Source organism: Branchiostoma lanceolatum, chromosome 13 (genome assembly GCF_035083965.1).
Source record: "Branchiostoma lanceolatum isolate klBraLanc5 chromosome 13, klBraLanc5.hap2, whole genome shotgun sequence".
Taxonomy (NCBI): domain Eukaryota; kingdom Metazoa; phylum Chordata; class Leptocardii; order Amphioxiformes; family Branchiostomatidae; genus Branchiostoma; species Branchiostoma lanceolatum.
The window spans coordinates 12,110,111-12,129,437 of NC_089734.1; the positions used below are offsets into that span (position 1 = coordinate 12,110,111).

At 40.6% G+C, this 19,327-nt stretch overlaps 1 protein-coding gene across 1 annotated transcript; it reads right to left on the minus strand.

Annotated features, from left to right (window-relative positions):
- Nucleotides 1-413: 413 nt before the first annotated feature.
- LOC136447642 (breast cancer type 1 susceptibility protein homolog) lies at nucleotides 414-19,319 on the minus strand. Its single transcript, XM_066446682.1, has 12 exons — nucleotides 19,217-19,319; nucleotides 18,224-18,320; nucleotides 16,753-16,806; nucleotides 16,402-16,476; nucleotides 16,042-16,133; nucleotides 15,809-15,891; nucleotides 2,688-2,793; nucleotides 2,357-2,408; nucleotides 1,815-2,035; nucleotides 1,151-1,333; nucleotides 544-756; nucleotides 414-439 (listed from the first exon to the last, which is right to left on the minus strand). The coding sequence occupies exons 2-12, from the start codon at nucleotides 18,313-18,315 to the stop codon at nucleotides 414-416; spliced, it is 1,197 nt and encodes a 398-aa protein (XP_066302779.1). The 5' UTR covers nucleotides 18,316-18,320; nucleotides 19,217-19,319.
- Nucleotides 19,320-19,327: the final 8 nt, after the last annotated feature.

The following is a 19,327-nucleotide window of genomic DNA, read 5'->3' on the forward strand; positions in this document are numbered from 1 at the left end:
TAGGGGTCCAGGTCATCCGAGGCTCCAGGTCCTGTGGCGGTTGTGTTGACTTCAGTCTGCAGACGCTGGTGTTTCAGCCAGAACTCCACCTTCTCCTGCACCTTGACTTCCTTGCCAATGTCTGCAGGGACTTCATCGTCTGTCAGGAAAAAATTACAGTTCAAACAATGCTTGCAGTCAGATGTGCAAAGGTTAAGTGTAACAGGTTATTCAGTGTGATATATAACCAGCTGATGTCGCACCGCGTGCCTGCGAAACTGGTGTGTTACACCGGAGGAAGGTTATACCGGCTATAAAGATACAAATACAGGGGTTTGAATAAGCTCCTGAAGGGATGACTTATGACAAGACTTTTTGTTTTCTGAAGATAAAGTTTAGTACAAGAGACTCTAATGAAGTATAGAATGGGCCGACTAGAAACACTTGAGGAGAAGGTCAACTTCCAAGACCAAGAAGAATAGAAGAGAAGATGCAAATTAACTACATCAGTGTGGTCTAGCTTCAAATTATGCCCTTGACCTTGAGAAAAGAATATGTCCTTACCTGTTGTCAGAAGATCGACGGTCATCTGTTCTGGGTCCTTGCTGATGTCCAGAGGTTCTGCCTCACTGATGGTGGGACCGAGGGTGTCCGATTTCTGGTCATCTTCAGGGGGGCCCTGGTCTGCACGACTCCCATCTTTGTGATCATGGCTGATCAGTAAGGGCCTTTCACCAACTTGGTCTACTTTGTGTTCTTCTGTTGTTGGACCTTTTCCTATGGGAAAAGAACCAAAATATATACATTATAAGCATAGTGTAAAATTTCATGGAGCATTGAACCAGAATTACAATACATAATGCAAAATAAATGCAACATAAATCCAGCAACTGTATAAATTGATTTCTAAAAAGTCAATTGTTTAAGAATCATGTAGCATACACTATCTGTCATCAGTGATTTGACTCATAAGAGATTCTATCGAGTTGCTTGATTTATTTGTATTACATAATGCTGTCCAACCTCCAACAAGGAATAACAATATATCATAATTACCAAGAACTTTGTAGGCAACAATTGTTATCATGAAATCACGTTATAAGCCCTTCTAGCTTACATTTAATCAAGTTTTGAAAAGAAAGAAAAAAATGCGACGCTATTTATATCCAACCTTCAGAATTGCCGACAGCGCCAGAATCTTGGATGTTTCCTGTGCCGCTGTTCTCGAACATTCCAAGCGAGGCCTCTCCAAGCACGTGCAGGAGCCTGTGACCTTCAGCTGAGGGGTCAGCATTTGCTGTGACATCACCGTCACCATGGCAACCGCTGGTCACATGATCATCACTTGTAACACCTGAAATTTACATCCAAGTCATGTGAACTCTCTTCTTTAGTTATGTTGTAAACAACATACAAATATTGTTTATGAATAAGTCTTAAGTACAGGAAAAAAATTAACGTCCTAAATACTAAACCCTGAAGCATCCTTTGCATATTTTTCATAGCACAAATAAAATTTGTCAACAGCTACAATTGCAGCATGGAGACCCTCTTATATTTCCAGGTCTTTCATTCTGATTTTCAGTATAATGTGTTACCTGGCAAAATACATGGCCTTTCAGTTTCATATTTTCACATCACACATAGGAGTTAACTACACACAATATATCATTAATCTTTTTGAACATTAGAGTAAAACTTTAGTGGTAAATCTAGAATACAGAAGACTAACATAGAAGTATTCAACACTTTTTGCATAATTGTCTTTCATCACTACAATGACTAGATACCACTGCTGTTAATATCTTGTTATAATTACTAGTATACCTCCTTACCTAGGGAATTATCCACCAATGCTGACAACAGTTCAGCACTTGTAACAGTCTGCTCGAGATGACCGCTGCCAAGTTCACAATTACTGGCACGACCGTCCCTTCTCGCAGCATGTCTGGTTCTCCGTGAGACGGGCCTAAGATGGGTCTCGCGGTTTGGCGAGTTGTTGAAATTCCTGTTTTTCCTTCCCTTTGGAAGTTGAACTTGAACAGGGAAGCCATGACTACAAGAGAGAATTAGTGTTAAGTGGATTTATTTAGACTTCAATAGAGTAATCTGAATCTTCTTTCTTTCTGTAGCAGTAACTGTTAAACATAGTTTTCTTAGGTATGCAACATTATTTTTCTTTTCTACAGACATGTTAACAACTCTGCTCTCTTTATCGGTGCAAAGTGATAAATTAATTCATAGATAATTAGGCTTAAATAGACAATGTCAGACTATTACCGGGATGATACAATTCTAATTAAAAAACTATTACAAAACAACCAAATTGAAGAAAACAGACAGTCAGCTACATGTCTTATTTTGAAGAATCACTGACCTTATGTTTATATTTGTTGTTGTCCTTGGTGCTGAATGATCTTCCACTGGATCTAAAAATACAATGGGAGAAAATGACATGTGAAAATGGAATGTTTCTTTTCCTATTAAGTAACTCGTACAAAAATAGAGCCACTAGTCTAGTTGGTAGAGATTTTCTGGATCAAATTTAAACTATAATTTCCAACACAAAATATGGGAAATTTTCGAAAATTTGGGTAAGACCAATTTTTGTGTGTTGGAAATCCAGAATGACTTCTTCCAACACAGATGAACTTTCAAGTTATAGTCTAGAGATTTTATTTACTGTCTTGTTTATGTTGATTACATACCTTCTTCAATGTAAACTGGTGTTTCCTCTATTTTCCTCCTCTTGGCTTGTCTGATGTTTCGTCTGTTTCTGACCTGCACAGTCGATGGTATTGCATTTCCTTCATCCTGCAGGGGGCAAAATATTAACGCTTTAGAGACAGAGACTTATTTGTTCTAGGGATGTCCCTATAGCTCAACTCACAGTTGAGCTCCGGGTTCCAATTATAGTTAGTAACTGGGAGACCATGGTTGAATCCTGGACAGGCCATCGTGGTTGGGGTTGCCCCCGTCTTTTGGAAGGGACATAAAATGGTGTTTGAGGAGTGGCCTCAAGCATTGTAAGGGGAAGGGCTAGCAACCCCTCCCTGTAAAAAATAGTGTGTGTGTGTGTGTGTGTGTGTGTGTGTGTATGTGCGTGTGTGCATGTTTACAGATTTATTTCAACTAAATCATGAGATCTGTATCTTTGTTTTATCTTTGTCTTGCTTCTTCCTGCATGACCTTATTGAAAAGCGGCCTGCAGGCCAATTTCAGTTTTTCATGAATGAATAAATGTACCAAATTAAACGCCCACGCACCTTAAGTTCAAATTCTTTACCCCACATATATATGTATGAACCTAGAGCTGGCAGTGTACTGAAGCCACATCTATACTATGCTAAAGCACAGAATAAGCTTATAAACAACGTCGGAGTCAAATTTTCATGTTTGTTTTCATAAAAACAATATTTTGCGGGGAGGGTGGTAGCCATGCAATAGGAGTTGAGTCTAGTACAGCTAAACATTATGTTGTTATCGGTTCAAACATGTTTTTGTCCTTTCTGAAAATCAACCATTATTTGAACAAGTAGTTCAGGTACTGTACTAAGGTACAGGTCCGGACGTGTACACTAACCCGCATAGTAACCCGTATACCTGTACCTGCACCTAACATTTACAATGCACATAGGGACACAGCTCTATATATACCTAGCCCGATCAAGACAACCAACAAGCCGTAGTTGCATAAAAACGCTACCTCCTTCGTAATGGCAAGAAGATTACGAAATACATTTCTTAACTAACCTTCCTCAACATTCCAAGGAAACATCCTTGAGATTAAGTTGCAAAATAGTATACAATTATACAAATATATACGAATATATATGAAATGAAATCTACAAGGACAGCTGGGAAGAATCCTTGAAATGAGTCTGGAGTATGGATGTCTGCATATTCATAATCATATTCCCAAGCTAAAGGAAAACAATCTTTAAAAATATACTAGCTTTTCATGTTAATTGATTGTTTTGTATAGAATCAATGTATGTGTGCTTTAAGCCTGGCTGTATCAAGAAGGAAAAGGTGAAATTTCAAATGTCGACAATTTGATGTGATACAAATACATAGGTTAGGCAAAATGTTTTCATTCGTAACTTTGCTTTGTCTATCTTTCACCTCTGCTACAGTTAAAAATTTTCAGGCTAACGAAATGTGAAGTCTTTTGGCAAACTGTAGGGCTACCCACTATGCTTGTAAACAAAGCAAGCAATAGAAAATTCATTACCTTATTGAAGGAAACCTTGAGATTACAACCTAATGTTTATTTACTACGCTGGTCACATTTTCTATACTGGTCACTTCTTTCAACAGGCAAGGATGTTTGTGAAACCAAAATAAAGATTTTCATACAAAATGCTTCTGCAAATCCTGGCATTTCATGGTCAAAAAGTACATTTGTTCGCTACAAGTACATAGGGTTGAGGGTGATTCTATTCTTATTTTTCTTAACTTCAGTAAAAATTTAAAAAATACAGGCCTGTTAAAAAAAGTTATATTTTTCATTCAATTTGCATTTAGTGGGAATGACGTCAGTGTTGCTAGGTTGTCCTGTCATGTCGTGAATCATACATGAGTTCTACACCAACGCATACTTCTTCTGGTGGTAGTGCAGACAATGAATAAATTTCCCGGCAAGTGTTTTACATTTTCCATGAGCGTACGTGCTGCACTGGTGCAACTCCTCACTTTGAAGAAGGCACAGCTCATCTGCTAAACAAGGATCTCAAGAAAACATTGCGGCAAAAACGTCTCGCAAGCGACCAGAGAGAGCGAAGAGACGACGAAATGTGGACGCCAACCTCGCCCAGTTTATTTCTCGAAACGTGACACGGGAAAGATTCATTTACATTTTGGGTGGAAGATAGGTCTGTGTCCTACGTGCAAGTGACGTACATCCTGTTAATATTTTTTTTCAGAGTTAAATATTTTCAGGACTCCAAGAAAGGCAAGAACACAACAGCGTTACAAAAGGTGTGGTTAAATGCTTGTATGTCGATGATCAAAGGATTTATTGAAATTTACCTCCACGAGAGACTTTGATCGGCATAGAAGGAGGTTTACACGTAAGGTAACCACAATGCGGACCAGAAAACAACAGGCGAGGACGATCATTCTGGAAGCTTTGTTCTTGGTTTTGTTTCTTTGCGGAGGTGCGTTTGCAGCACATGGATGGAAGCTGACAGGAGGCTGTGCCTACCTAAACTTTAAGGTAAGCCGCTCTGTTTATTATCATTAAAGAACAACTTAATTCCTCGCCCGGTTTTGTAACATAAGCTTAATTCTCATTACATTGTATTTTTTTCCTTCTCGCTGTGTCTATTTTCAGTATTATTACCTAGTCATTACTTTTTGTAATTAGTAGTATCAGTTGGATTTTAGGTTTTTCTTATATCTCGTTCTTTTTATTGAATGTATATTTTCCAAACAGCCGAACTTGTAGAGAAACAAGGTTTCTGTTCCCGGCTTGTTACAGATTCATTGTTCGTTTTAAATTTGTGAAGTCAAATAAAAACAAAAAGAAAACAAAGAATCATGAAAATGTATTTCACATCTCAATAAAATATAATGGACAAGCAGAACTGTTGAAAAACTAGTCTATAGCCGGCATTGCAATGTCCATAACCTATAGCCGAATTTGTTGATTACTAGAAATTGCCAGAGTCAAGCATATTTTCCTCTGAAAAAGTACCTTACCATATTGGAAGGGACTTGATGACCTACGAACATTGTGAGGTGATGTGCCCATTGAAAAGGTCTTTATGAGCCAGCAGACTTGTCTTTCTCTTTTCAATTATTCAAGCATGGTGGGCTCTTTTACGTGCTTGAGGTGTGGCTCTTCTTGGGACCTCTATCTACAATGTATTACAACTTCCTATCTGAGGGAAGTCCCTAACGAGGCTAGGTACTCATCTTCACCTGGACGAAGTTAAGAGATGCATGTAAAGTGGTTTTCCCATGGGCAAAACATCATGGCATGTCAGAAGGTTTGAACCCAGGACGAAACAGCTAAAACACCCTATCATTATGCTAAGGAAGGCCACTATAGATTGGAGGGCAATAGTGGACAGGGTTACAGGGGCGCTGTTCCCCATGCCCTAGCCATGCGCAACCTTACCCTGGGCAAACAGATCCCCTGAAAAGCATAAAATTCTGATTGACCAGGGATGCTACTAGGTCACACGTGGCCAGTCTTCAACTGTGACCTGTCTGACAGTAATTTTGTCCCTCAGGAAGCCTCAAAAAGCCTAATTTTAACTTAATTTTTTCTAAAACTCCACACTATGAAAGGGGGAACCACCCCTTCAACACCATCCCCCTGATTGGTCATTCTGCTCCCTTGCAATGCACTCCCCTTGCAAATTGTTCCAAGAAAAACCTTGGGCCTAGCTTGAGTGTCATCCTGTTTCAGTTCCAGGCTCTACCTGGTGAAGCCTGGAACTGAAACAGGTTGACACTCAGGCTACCCTGGGTCACTCGTCAACCTGAAATGATTCTGATGATGACGTTTATCCGTAGGTGACGGACCTGCACTCGACGACCATGCAGCTCCAGTGGATGCCCATCCAGCAGGGCCCAATGGTTAAGGGCCGCTGCCATGTGAGTCTGACTGTCCAACACACCCACCCGCGCTACATCTCGCAGTGTAACCCCTCCCTCGACTCTCATCTCATCACTGGGCTGCAGGCAAACACCACATATACCGGTAGGTTTCCTTCTCCATCTCTCACAAACTCCCAGGCAGGGTTAGACAACTTTTGAAAATGCACTTGCCCTATTGGGCTCATTTCCACTTGCCAGGAACAACTTTTCACTAGCCCAGAATTGGGCTACCATCAATAATTATCATATGATGAATTCATGGCAAAACAATCAGGAAATTTGCGTCAAACACTGCTACACTGTGGCATCCAATTTCTTATTTTCCAAGTGTAGTGTACCCCAAATATCACTGGCCCGATTGGGCAAATCCTGGAGCTTGCCCGATCATAGCTTTCACTTGCCCTGGACAATCAGGTAAATGGACTTGTCGAACTCTGTTTCTGTGTTCCTGCGTTCATCCATTCAGTTTCCAGGCTGTTTCCGCAGCCGGGTATATTTCTACAGAGGGGTTGCTAGACTCTACTGCATTGAGTGAAAAGTATGGAGAGTGGCTGTAAGCCATTTCAGGCTACTATTTTTCTAATTCTTTAATTGAACACCTGATAGTTTGCAGCTGACTTGTGGATAGTAATCACACTTCTGGGCCAAAGTCTGGTTCAAATCCAGCTGTCAATGGTCTGAACCTTGGCTTGTATTCTATCTAACTTTCACGATTTTGGCAAGCCCTCACGAAAATAACTATAAAACAAATACAACTTTCCTTCCAGTATGTCTGCTGCTGGGCTGTGAGCACTCCCAAGGCCAGAATAACCCACGCTGCACAGCGGTGACCACCAAGGCACCTGGCAACGATGTCAGCTCTTATATCCCACTCCACTGGCAAAGGTAACATGATAAAAATGTTGTCACATGTACCTTGTTACATGTACCACGGATCTCGGCCCTGCTTTTCCTTAACAACTTTCCTTAGTTTAAGACTACTTCGGTCCCATATGTCTGTAGATATATTTGTGTAGACTTTTATACTGCACAAATGGTACATGACTGTTCTTTTCTCTGCTCAGCACTCAGCAAATATGTGAAAGAGGGTGGAAGTTCAACACACAGTGCTTGCCCTGCTATAGTTAATCCCTATCTACCAACCCTAATCTTTTCAGGACCGTAATTCCGATACACAACATTAATTTTCCTAGGCCTTACCTACATGTAGCTCTGTGGCCCAAGGGCTATAAGATCGACACCATATCAAAGTACCTCGTTATATTTAACTTTTTCAGCCAATAGAGCCCAGCTCTAATCTCCAAGCAGATCCTATGGCGGCAAAGGACAGTGTACTGTTTGACCAATAGATACTGTCCCCTACCACCATAGCATCTGCTTGGAGATTAGTAATCTCTTCTTGCGAATAACTGGTACCAAATTTCAAATTTGTCTGTTTTCCTTCCCAGCATCATTGCCACGGCAACAGCCACCACCCTGATCAGCAGCATCCTGGGCATCTGTATCTACAAGTGCTGCGATCGCAGCAAGATCTACCTCAGGCCCAAGCACCTGAACCAGCGCCGCAGGGAGCAACAGCAAAATAACGGACACATGATCATGGGTACAACACTTTTTACTTCGTATTTTCCAAGAACTATCGTAACTCGTTACCATCAATTACAGTAGAAGCATCCTCACTAGATAATACTTGTAATCAGATGTGCAAAGGTTAGGTTTGACAGGTCGTTCAGTCGTTAAACCTGCATTCCTGCACTTCGATAATTTTTCACTATTGACACAAGCATTGAGAATCCTACATATACGAGGGGTGATCAATAAGGTGCACAACTCAAATATCAGGGAATAATTCTAAAGAATAAAGGCTTCTATGAATGTCTACCAAAATTTAAATCATTGTGATCGTTAATTTGCAGGTGGCACCCAGTAACGCTAGGTGAGGTAGAAGGATAACGACATGGACAATTGACTTTTTATTGAGCTGCAACCTGAGGTGTGCGGGCCGACTTACTTTGCTGAAAGTCAGATACCCACTTCTTTTTAGTTGAAATGAGAAAAGAGAATGTTCATCACACATTTTGACAAAAAAATGAATGTCTACTAAGATCTTATGCCGATTTCATGGCATGAGAAACTCCACTCACACAGCTCTGATCACAGTTCAACCTTGTTTTTCTAAACACTTACTAGTACCTACTGATTTCAAATGGACGTTGACTGAAAAGTGATGACCGCATTGGATTGAAATTTGGTGGATATTGCTAAAAGACGTCATACTTTATAATTATGCCATGAAATTTGAGTTGTGCACCTTATTTCTGGGTGAGGCCGAGGACTTATTGATCACCCCTCATATAGTGACCACCTGTCTACATAGACCAGATTAAATTGGTCCCCTGAGCGAGGAGTTTTGACTGTACTTAATTGTTTCTAGGGCGCGAGATCCCGACTATCGTTGTGCCCGACCAAGGCGGAGGAGGGGGACAGCTCGGAGCCAGCCGCCCGCCCAACTCCACCCCGCTGCTGAATCGTGCGGCCCTGTCCCCCCTACAGGAGGAGCCTGAGTACGAGTCTGCCAGTCCTGTCATGCCGCGGGCAGCTCACAACACCGGCAACGGGACAGACAACAGGGGAGGTAGGTTATCTTTCAGTTATCTTTCACTCACTGACGAAAGACAGCGGATGCTATCTGAAACGCCTGACTGTTGAAAATTTTATCCAGTTGCTTGAGTACAGTAACTGTCTTTTGGCATATCTTATTACCTGGATGTCTAACCTTCATCAACGTATCTAGGTTATCTTTAACCTAGTCTTCTAGAGTAGCCGTTTGGTTAGAAAATTTATACTGGTTATGGGGTTAGGTAGCAGGGAGAAGGTTAAAGCAAACATCATGTCCATGCATTATAATGCAAAACATAGCAGACAGAAAAGGTAGTAAATATTACAACCCACACCAATCTAAAATTGTCTAGACAGTTTTGTGATTTGGACTCAAAGCATGAGATTGTTTAAAACAGGAGGATTACTATCTTCAATGGGTGAACAAAAAATCTTTGACCTGGGCAATAGGTATTAAACCTGTAACCAACCCAATTCCTTGGATTTCTTTCTTAGATTTCATATATAAATGTACAAGATTTGAGTTTGCATGACTTAATTTTGCTGCCTACAATGGAGGAGTCATTCATGGTGTTTTACTAAACTTTTAGTTCACAGTTGAAACAACTATAGTAACACAATCCAAACAGAGCATATGCAGGGCACGAAATATTAGGTGCATATGCACTTTTACGTTTGTGAAGGTTAGACATCCAGGTAAACAATATATAAGGAGAAATTCAAACTCTACAACTGGATAAAATCTCCGAATTTTTATCCTGTTGTAGAGTTTGAATTTCTCCTTATACATATGCACTTTTGTGCACCTAAAATTGGAACTGTGCTTGTTTATGTACTCGTTGACTGCAATAAAGATTTGATTGTTTTGCACCGTGTCTGGCAGCAGATTTCCTGCGCCCAGAGGAGCACCACTACGAGTCAGCGAGCCCTGTCCTCGCCCGCGCCGCCAGGGTAACTGCCAACGCGCCGGCAGACTCCGACTCCGAACCCACCGAAGGCTGGAACAACTCAGGTCGGTGGTGCAAACAAAAACAACATAAACTGAACAAATCCATTCTTTTAGGAGTGACTCTAGATCTAGACTTAAACATTAATTGTCTTATACAAGCTATTCTGCTGTGCATACATACAAGTGATCGCGATGATGCAATGGCAGGCAAAAATCAGGTGGAACGCAAAAGAATAATTACATGTTTCTCAATAGTTTGATTTGCTAATTTCAATATTTATCAGTAATCAAATCTACTAACGTCATTTTGTCTACCAGTCGTCGAATACACCCCGAATTTACTATTTTTAGACAAAAACCGCGATCACACATGCATGAGGCTTCATCAAGTTCATGTACATGTACCATTCTGGACTTTCCCCTTCAATAATTTTGTAAAGGTATGCCTCAGTTGTCCTTCTAGTTATACTTATTACCTTCGCAGAGAAGGTAATGTTTTCGTCATCGTTCATGTGTGTGTGAACACGATAACTCGAGAATGCCTGGATGGATTGTCTTCATACTTGGTATATGGGTAGGTCTTCTGGAGATCTCGAAATGATTAGACTTTGGGCCCCCTAGTACTTATAAAAGTTATATTTCTTATTCTCAATCCCAGGTCATGGCAATGGTGACCAGGCGCCCGAGGAAACAACCAACAACAACAACAGCCTCCTGCCCCCCGCAGCGCCTCACGTGTACGAGCAGGCCAGCCCCGTCATGCCGCGCGCTCAGATGGAGTCCCGCCTCCACGCCAGCTCCCCGGCCAGCCTGGGCGCACCCGGGATGAACAACCTGGGCCCGCCGGACTCACACTACGAGGCAGCCACGCCGGTCATGCCGCGGGCAAGCTTAGGGAAACGGTGAGAACAACATCTAACGCTAGTCTATTTATGAGGGTCTGCATGGGGGGTCAAGACAACGCTTTACGCTGAATTTAGAAGAACCCCCTAAGTATTACATTTAAAGCAGGAAGTCAATTGCGCAAAATTTGGTCGATTAGTCCTTCCTGGTGTGAGTAGATCAAATTTATCAATCTGGTCGTACACAGCTTGAACTTACAGTGCAAAACTGGTGTGTTACGCCTTGAGGTGGTTTACAACTTATAACTACACGGAAACAAACAAACAAAATGTCATCTTTAAGTACAAATGTAGCATAAAATGGTTGTTTGTTGCTAATTGTGATTTTTCTTCATTTTCAGGGGAAACGGTAAGAAGGGTGACCACGGTCCTGTCCAGCAGGCCCCCCAGACCTCTGCTCCGAACCTGTCCATCCCTGCCATCCACTACGAGGCTGCTAGCCCTGCGCTACCACGGGCTCAGATCAACATGGAACACATGCAGAACAGGTAGGATTTGTGAAAGCTTTACTTTACGGCTGATCACATACATGTAGTAAGGGCAGCCCATAGGAAAGCATGTTAAAATACACTGAAAGAAGGCTTAATACAAGTACTAACCCAAATTTCAATCTTAAAAATTCTTCTCCACCAGAAAGTCACAAGGGTCTACTTGACAACCATGTAAAGAAAACCAAGGGTTGTTCAGCTCAAACTCCGAGGAAAGCTGCCAGTAGTAAACAAACCCTACCTTTCACCCCACATTTTTGTGTAGAAATAGGAAGACCAGAAAAATGGGAAAAGTTAGACTCAACAGGAGCAATCACTGTTCTTGTTTACATCCGTGGTATTCCTCGACTGGTAGGCAAAATGATGTTAGCAGATTACCGGTAAATTACTAATCAATATTCAAATTAGCAGGAAAAAGCATCTAAATTGTCATTTTCCTTCAAACTCCAGACCAGTTCACAATGCTTTGAGATTTCTTATTCATTTTCAGTTGTGAAAAGTTCCCATAATATTTCTATGCAATTCCGATGGACAATAACTATTTTTTCCATCATTTAGCAGGAAAAGTCTGGATCGTGAGCCGCCCCGGAGTCAGCCAGGCCACCTGTGCCCTACCGTTACCTATGAGGCAGCCAGTCCGGTTCTACCCCACAAGGCCAGAAGGCTCTGTCCCGCCGAGAATGGCGCCGCTTCCGGGAGCAGCAAGGGAGTCATGTGAGCTCGAACCAGGGTTCCAAATACGTTTAAAAGTCAGGTTTCCTACTGGGCAACCTGAGTCAAAAGCTAGGTTGTCCGTCACAATTTTAGGTTGCCTCAGTTCCAAGGTCTTAATTTCTGCATATACATGTAGCTGTTCATCTAAATGAAACAGGTACATGTAACAGGCTTGAGGTTACAAGTTAAGGGGCAGCACTGGTCCTGTATATGAACTAGCCTGGTATCCATCCTATTCTAGCTCTGCTTTACTACTGTGATTGCTTCCCTGAATGGACGTTTAAGATGACCATGACAAAGTGCATGCATGCTACATGTCTACTTTGTCTATGTTGTCATGGTAATAAGATTAGCACAGATACAGAATAACGCAGATCAACGATTTAAGGTACTGGTTTGGCTTGCTCCTTACGTTAGTTACCCCCCAGAATTCTCAATTTTTTTCCAGCATACAAAGTCAAAATCCAGATCCGTGAAATTGTCATACAGGGTCTCCCAAGCTCTTGAAGTAATGATTCTCTAAGTCCAAGGGTTTAGGCTTTAAGGCTTTCACTTTGGTGTGCAAGGCTTTTTCAATGTATCAGAGGTTCAGGTCATTTCTGAGATCTTATGTCAGGTAAGGGTAAAATCACCTGACTCATTCTTTGCTTCGGTAAAATGCAAGGATCCTTCTTTAAAAACAAGTTACTGAGAAGTACCGCTATATTTGCTTTTCCCTGTATATACATGTAGTGTTAATTCATATAAGATAAGATAATTTTTGACCAAGACTGTCCTGACTGTGTAAGTACTAGTAAGCCTGCAATGAAACGGCATTGTGTTTAAGTGCCTTTGACACAGCAACCAATTAAGAATACACTTGAATACTGTAAATGCATTTAGGTTTGCAGTGGTTTAATGTTTGCAGTTTTCACGGTAACCTCTTCATCGCAAACTTAAAATCACTGCGACAGTGTTTGATTTGCCCTCTACCCGCCTATACAACCGTGTTTAAACCAGAAACTAAAAACCACTGCAAACACTCTATTTTCTCCCTGCCAGGAAATCAAATTACCGCAAACTTAAAATGCATTTTCAGTACTCATGTACATCAACTAGTAGACTGTGTAACCAATAAGTTACTGTGATCTTTATTTTTGCAGAGTACCTTTATATTATATAATGTGATGATGTGAAGCTTAACGTTTCGTTGTAGATGCTAATAAACCTGTAGCTATAGTGTGCAGTGATCTAGTGCTTAGCAATCATGGCTTTGGATTACAGGGTTAGGGTTCAAGTTTTGGCCAACCTATTGCTATGGGGGAGGGAGCAGTTGAACAGACTTCCATCAGATTATATACAAAACAAGGAACAAAAACAGGCTTCAAAGTACACTTAACAGTATTTCAATGTCCAAAAACTTCCATCCACTGGACAGCTAAACATGTCTAGTTGCCATTTTTGGAAAAAGCCGGGGTTCGACTCCTGCATTCTAACGCGCTAGACGTGTCTGAACGTAAACAATCCCTGATCTTACCCCCTGCAGCTGGGAATCACTGGTCTAGCAGGGGAAAATCCCCTCCCAAATGATGCAATTCTATACCACAACAAAGGTCAAAGGTCACAATTTCTTTCTGGATTTGAAAATAAAACACATGTCTGGTCCCCCTGCCTGAAAACTGGCCAAAATTGACCAAAGATTTCACCAGGAAAAAAATCACAAAAATAATAACAAGAAAAAAAACGTGGACCTTCAAACTGGGCTTTCTGCGCAGGTCCATTAACCGGTCCCTCCCCTATGTCATTTTACTAGTAGGAACTTAGTCATTTAAAGGGCCCTCTGTCCTAGGAGAGCCACAACCGAAGCAAAAGTGAAATAGTCCACTAGACCCTATTGATTTGAAATGTAGCTTGTTGTTACTTACGGCAGGTATAGAACTAGCAGTAGTGATTATCTTCTACATGTTATACAGGGTGACTCCCATTCCACTAATGCGGCGACTTCGCTACGAGCGCCCTGAGACCAAGCAATATGACAGACCACAAATTTCATAGATAAAAGACGAATCTTTTACACTATGTATATTTTGTGATATTTTCAGTCATACTTTTACAATTTGTATGATATTCCAATTATGAAGTCAAGGGTAACACAAATCCAACTTAGAATGTAGCCATCTAGTGGAATGGGGGTCTTATATGTTGTTAGACATTGAACAGATGGCTTAGAGTAGACATCGTACACATGTTTTCTGAGCTATGTCTAACAATTAACCTATTAATGCTGTTATCATTATGAATAATGATTAAGAACAATGTCTGCTATCAGCGTTAAGACACATCTGTTTATGTTTTGGAAGCAACAAGTCTTCAATAAAAGTAGCAATGAAATGATTGTTTAATAACTATATATAAATCATAATATACTATATATTTGTTTGGATTTTTATATTTAGGCGCACTTGGATTATATCAAGAAGGGAGTACATGGAAATCTTATGAAAAAAGTAGAAATGAAATAAATCTCTGACTATGACTTCTTGGATGGTAAACATACGTATAAATTATAGAGTGTTGCCTGTTTGTTTTTAATGCTATCTTTGGCTGCACTTGCTAAAAAGAAGGGAGAATGTCAAAAACTTCAAAACATTTCTGAAGCAACGTTGTGTCACGAATGGATAAACTTGTTAAGAAAAATTGTGATTCTTGTATAGCAATAGACTTGACAAGGGCTTGAAAAGGTTCATTGTGAGATGCTGTTATTGGTAATACAAAATGTACTAAAAATACATGTAGTATCAATTTAAGGAATTCAAAGTTCCACAATGTATTCAGGCTACAGAGGACCTTTTAGCTGAAATGATAGTAATATTTGAGCTACAACTCTTGTAGTACATTTTGTACTAGTACTGCAGTACTAGTAGTAGTCAGTGTGGTGTGCAAGATATAGTTTATTCAATTTTGCTATTTTGTAGAAAGCAGCTTTTATTTGTCTTTTAGTGATTAATACTGATTACGTAGAAAAGGCAAGAGGAAAAAGATACTATGGAACGAAACAGCAAAGCACCCCTACTAATAAATGCATCGTTTTGTCTTTCACAATGTACATAGCATTAAAGTGTGAGTCATTTCTCTTACTAATTATCAGTAATCCAATTTTTTTTTTTCAAATCTTAATCACCTAGATGTGCAACCACTGTCAGCATAGGATCACCTACCTTGAGCTGATGATTTTTTTTTACTCCAGCATCAGAGTAAAAACTAAAATGCTGATGTTATGTTTCCAACAATTGGTAATTTCATTTCATAACTTGACGTTGTGTCTGACACTGTGTGTACACTTTTTAACAACTGTGTAAGTAAGGTATGAGTAAGAGAGTTGGTGGGCTGTCAAAGCTTCAAAGCAAAACAAGTCAGTTCTCAGCTTTAATCAAACTGAAGAGAGAAACATTTTCAAAAGATGTCAGACAAACATTTCACTAAGCAGCTTGCACTTACACATTGAGCCAGATTCAATACATGAGCCTTAGATTTGCGTTACGATTTTCTATTTTGAAAAAGGCACTCACTGAGTCTGTGGAAATGTGCCTCCTTTTCTCTCTCTGCTCCTTTTGGTCCTGCCTGCAGTTCTGTGGCGATCCTACAGGAGAGGCTGCAAGTACACGTGGTTCCAGTGAAAGATAGGAAGCAAACTGAGGATCAAGGTCTTAGAAAATTAAGAAAAAACAAACAAACAAAAAAACAAGTCGGTATGCAGCAAATAACTAACATTTAGACATCTTAATCAACATTCCAACTGTACCTTTCTGCTGACCAGTGTCTTTGTAGACAGCCTCTGTCACTGACTGTACAGCTGTGATGATCTGTTGCAGTTGTGTGTTGTCCTGTAGACTCCTGCAGTTACACATGTAGCAGTAAGAAAGATTAAGTAAGGTAAAACTTAACCACGCAATTTTCAAACTTAACACTGTCCCTATTTCTTTGTAAAACTTGAAGTGTAACGCTAGAGCATAACGTTTTTTCAAAGGCTGATTATGCAACATGCTTTCACTATGAGTATGACTCGATTTTATAATACTTTAGTGATTTGGCCAAAGAAAGAAGTTTCTGAATTTTGAACATACAAAACACAAAGGCAGAATGAAATTGTCTGGTACAGCACCTTTTGGTCACTTCTGCCTTACACAGTGGACAGGAGACGCTCTGCTTTCCTGTTAGGGCCTTCAGGATGCAGAATCTGAACAAAAGATGAAACAGAGATCTATATACCAAAAAATACATGCAAACATACATTCTGTTGCCAACAGATATGAAAAGGCCTAAGGTTTTTTCTGAAGAATTATGTATGCCAATGACATCAGGATATGAAATTGTTCTTGACCTACTTTTAAATTTGACATGAGAAGAAAAAAAACACTGTCACAGGAATCCTTATTTTGCAATGTTTATATACAAAAACTCACATTAAAAACATAATATAGGGCAAGAAGAATCAGAAGTTGTGGTGCCTTACCTACAGAACTGGTGGTCACAGCGGGTGGAGACAGGGTTCTTCAACAGGTCTAAGCTACATGGAACAGCAATGATGTCAAACGTCAAAAGCATATCTTTCAGGTATCAAAGTTATAAAACTAGAATTTAAATGAACAAAACATTACTGCGAGACCTTTCAAAGAGTGGAACTTATTGTCAATATCACCAAGTATATATTAATAGGGGCATCCTCACTAGAGTTTCAAACAATGCCGTGTGTAGGCTATATGTGCAGCAGTTAGGTGTGTCAGATTTCTCAATGTAAAAAAGCCAGCCGCCGCATGTCTGTGAAGCCGGTGTGTTAAACCAAAGGACAGTATCGCCTGTACAATACAGATACATGTAATGTCATTCTGTCAAGTATAAGCTACTGGTTACTGAATTTTCTTGATATTTTGATGAAGAAAAGTTGTTACTTTCATTGTAACACAATACAGGAGAGTTTTCTTTTACAATTCAAATTAAACAATATCAACTTGAAGGTAAACCCTTTGCTCAGTGTTTCCGCCAGACCGCGACTGAGAGGCCGTCCACTTGGGGAGGGCCGTACCGCGAAAATTAATTGACCGTACCGCGAAAATTAATTGACCGTACTGCGAAAATTAATTGACAAGGAAAACTAACTGAATGTTGTGATCAGAAAAGACTTTGTTAATTTTTCAAAATCAATTTGTTACGAAGGTCGCTATAATACTGCTTCAATCGTCACAAAATGCGATCTATATTGACCAGAAAGGCCTGAAGTGTAAAAGGGGTTTTCCCGCTCTGTGGTCACGTGACATCTTGCCGTCAACCAATCAGAGCACAGGTTTTATGACGCGAACCAATCAGCGCTTAGAACCTTGCATATCAATGAGCTTAAAAACATGGCGGACGGCCCGGGACGGGGCAGGCTGCAACTCGAGCGGGCGTCATGACATGTGAATTCATAGCAAAAAAAACGACTTATCTACGGTACATATGGAGAATTTTCCCCTTAAAACATTCAAAGGAATATATATTGTGTCGAATACGGTCAGAAATGATGGCGAATCGCGGCAAATCACGACGTAGAGGCTGAAATGCACGGGCGAAATTCTTGTTTTGTTTACGTTTTCCCTTGTTTTCTTCGATGACTTTCTTCGATTGAGTCTTGAAAAACGGGTTTTTAATGAGATCATCGTATGCCAAAGGCACCGACATCGATTCTTCGCAAGCTTAACAATAGCAACAAACAAAAGAGTGTGAATGTCTAACGATATAGAGCGTCCCCACGCCCGCAGTAACAAAGAAAAACAAAGAAATTATGCCGACCTCTCGTATTTTTTTCCCGATTTCTCGGCATTTAGTTTGTCTTTTTTTTTTTAAGAGGACGGCCTATGTCTGAGTTCAGGCCGTCCAAAGCGACATAAGGCCGTCATTTGACGGGAAGACGCCCCTCTGGCGGAAACACTGCCTTTGCTTATACGTACCATATGGGGCACTCCAGGTTTTTCTGCATGAGGCCCAGGATGTGCCGAGCCCTGGTCAGTTCTGTTCCTGTGGTACTGCTGACAGAGTCCATGGTGGCTGGGTTGTGTATAAACTTAAAATCAATCAATCAATCAATCATATGCAGGCATCGGGCATAAAAAGACAACAGAGACATGACAAGAGAACAGGAGACAGACATGAAAAGAGTACTCACTGTAAATTGTACCTTTAAATTTGCGGGGATTTAATTCTGCAGCAGGGAGACATTTTCCAGTGTTCGCTACAATTTTTAGGTTGCCGTTGAAACAAAACCACCGCAAACACTTCATTTTCTCCCTACCACGATATTAAATACCCAAACATTTCTGCATTTACAGTAAGAAGGAAGAAAGCACATGTGTCAGTGACCATCAACCAACTAGAAAGCAGTGTACAAACTATATAGAGACAACAACAAGGTACTGTAAAATTTAGCGTGTTGAACCATATTTAGGGGGTCTCAATTTACAATTTTTTTAGGGGGAGGGAGGGGGAGACCGTACCTACCCCCGCGAGCGACTTCTTTGCCACTACAGGGCCCGCCTGTTACTTTTGAACAAGGACAGTCAAAGCCAAACAAAATCAACTACGGTAGTTATGCAAATCATCGTCTACCACAAACAAATCCACAGTTGCATAACATCTCGATTTCATCACAAACTTCCAAATCCAAAACGGAGGTTAAACACAACAGCTATTAAACGTTACATCTGAAACTCGACATCTGACTTGCAAAATCATATCCGATTTAGATTAGAAATGCTACATGTATCATACAGGCCAAGGGGAGCTTGTACCGAATACATTTTTATTTTCGCGCGAAAGAGACCGGTCCGGCCTCCTACCGCGATCGCACGATCGCCCTCCCATCTTTACCTCAGCAGACGATTAAAACACACCTAATCTACGATTCTACATTTCTCTATGATGACGTTACCATCTTATCTTCTTACCTTTGCAAAGAGTTGTCTGAAGACACTCGATCCGAGGTGGAAATGGTTGAAATTGGAAGGACTGTTTACTGTTTCACACCTCTACAACGCCATTTTGCTTCGTCTTTCCCG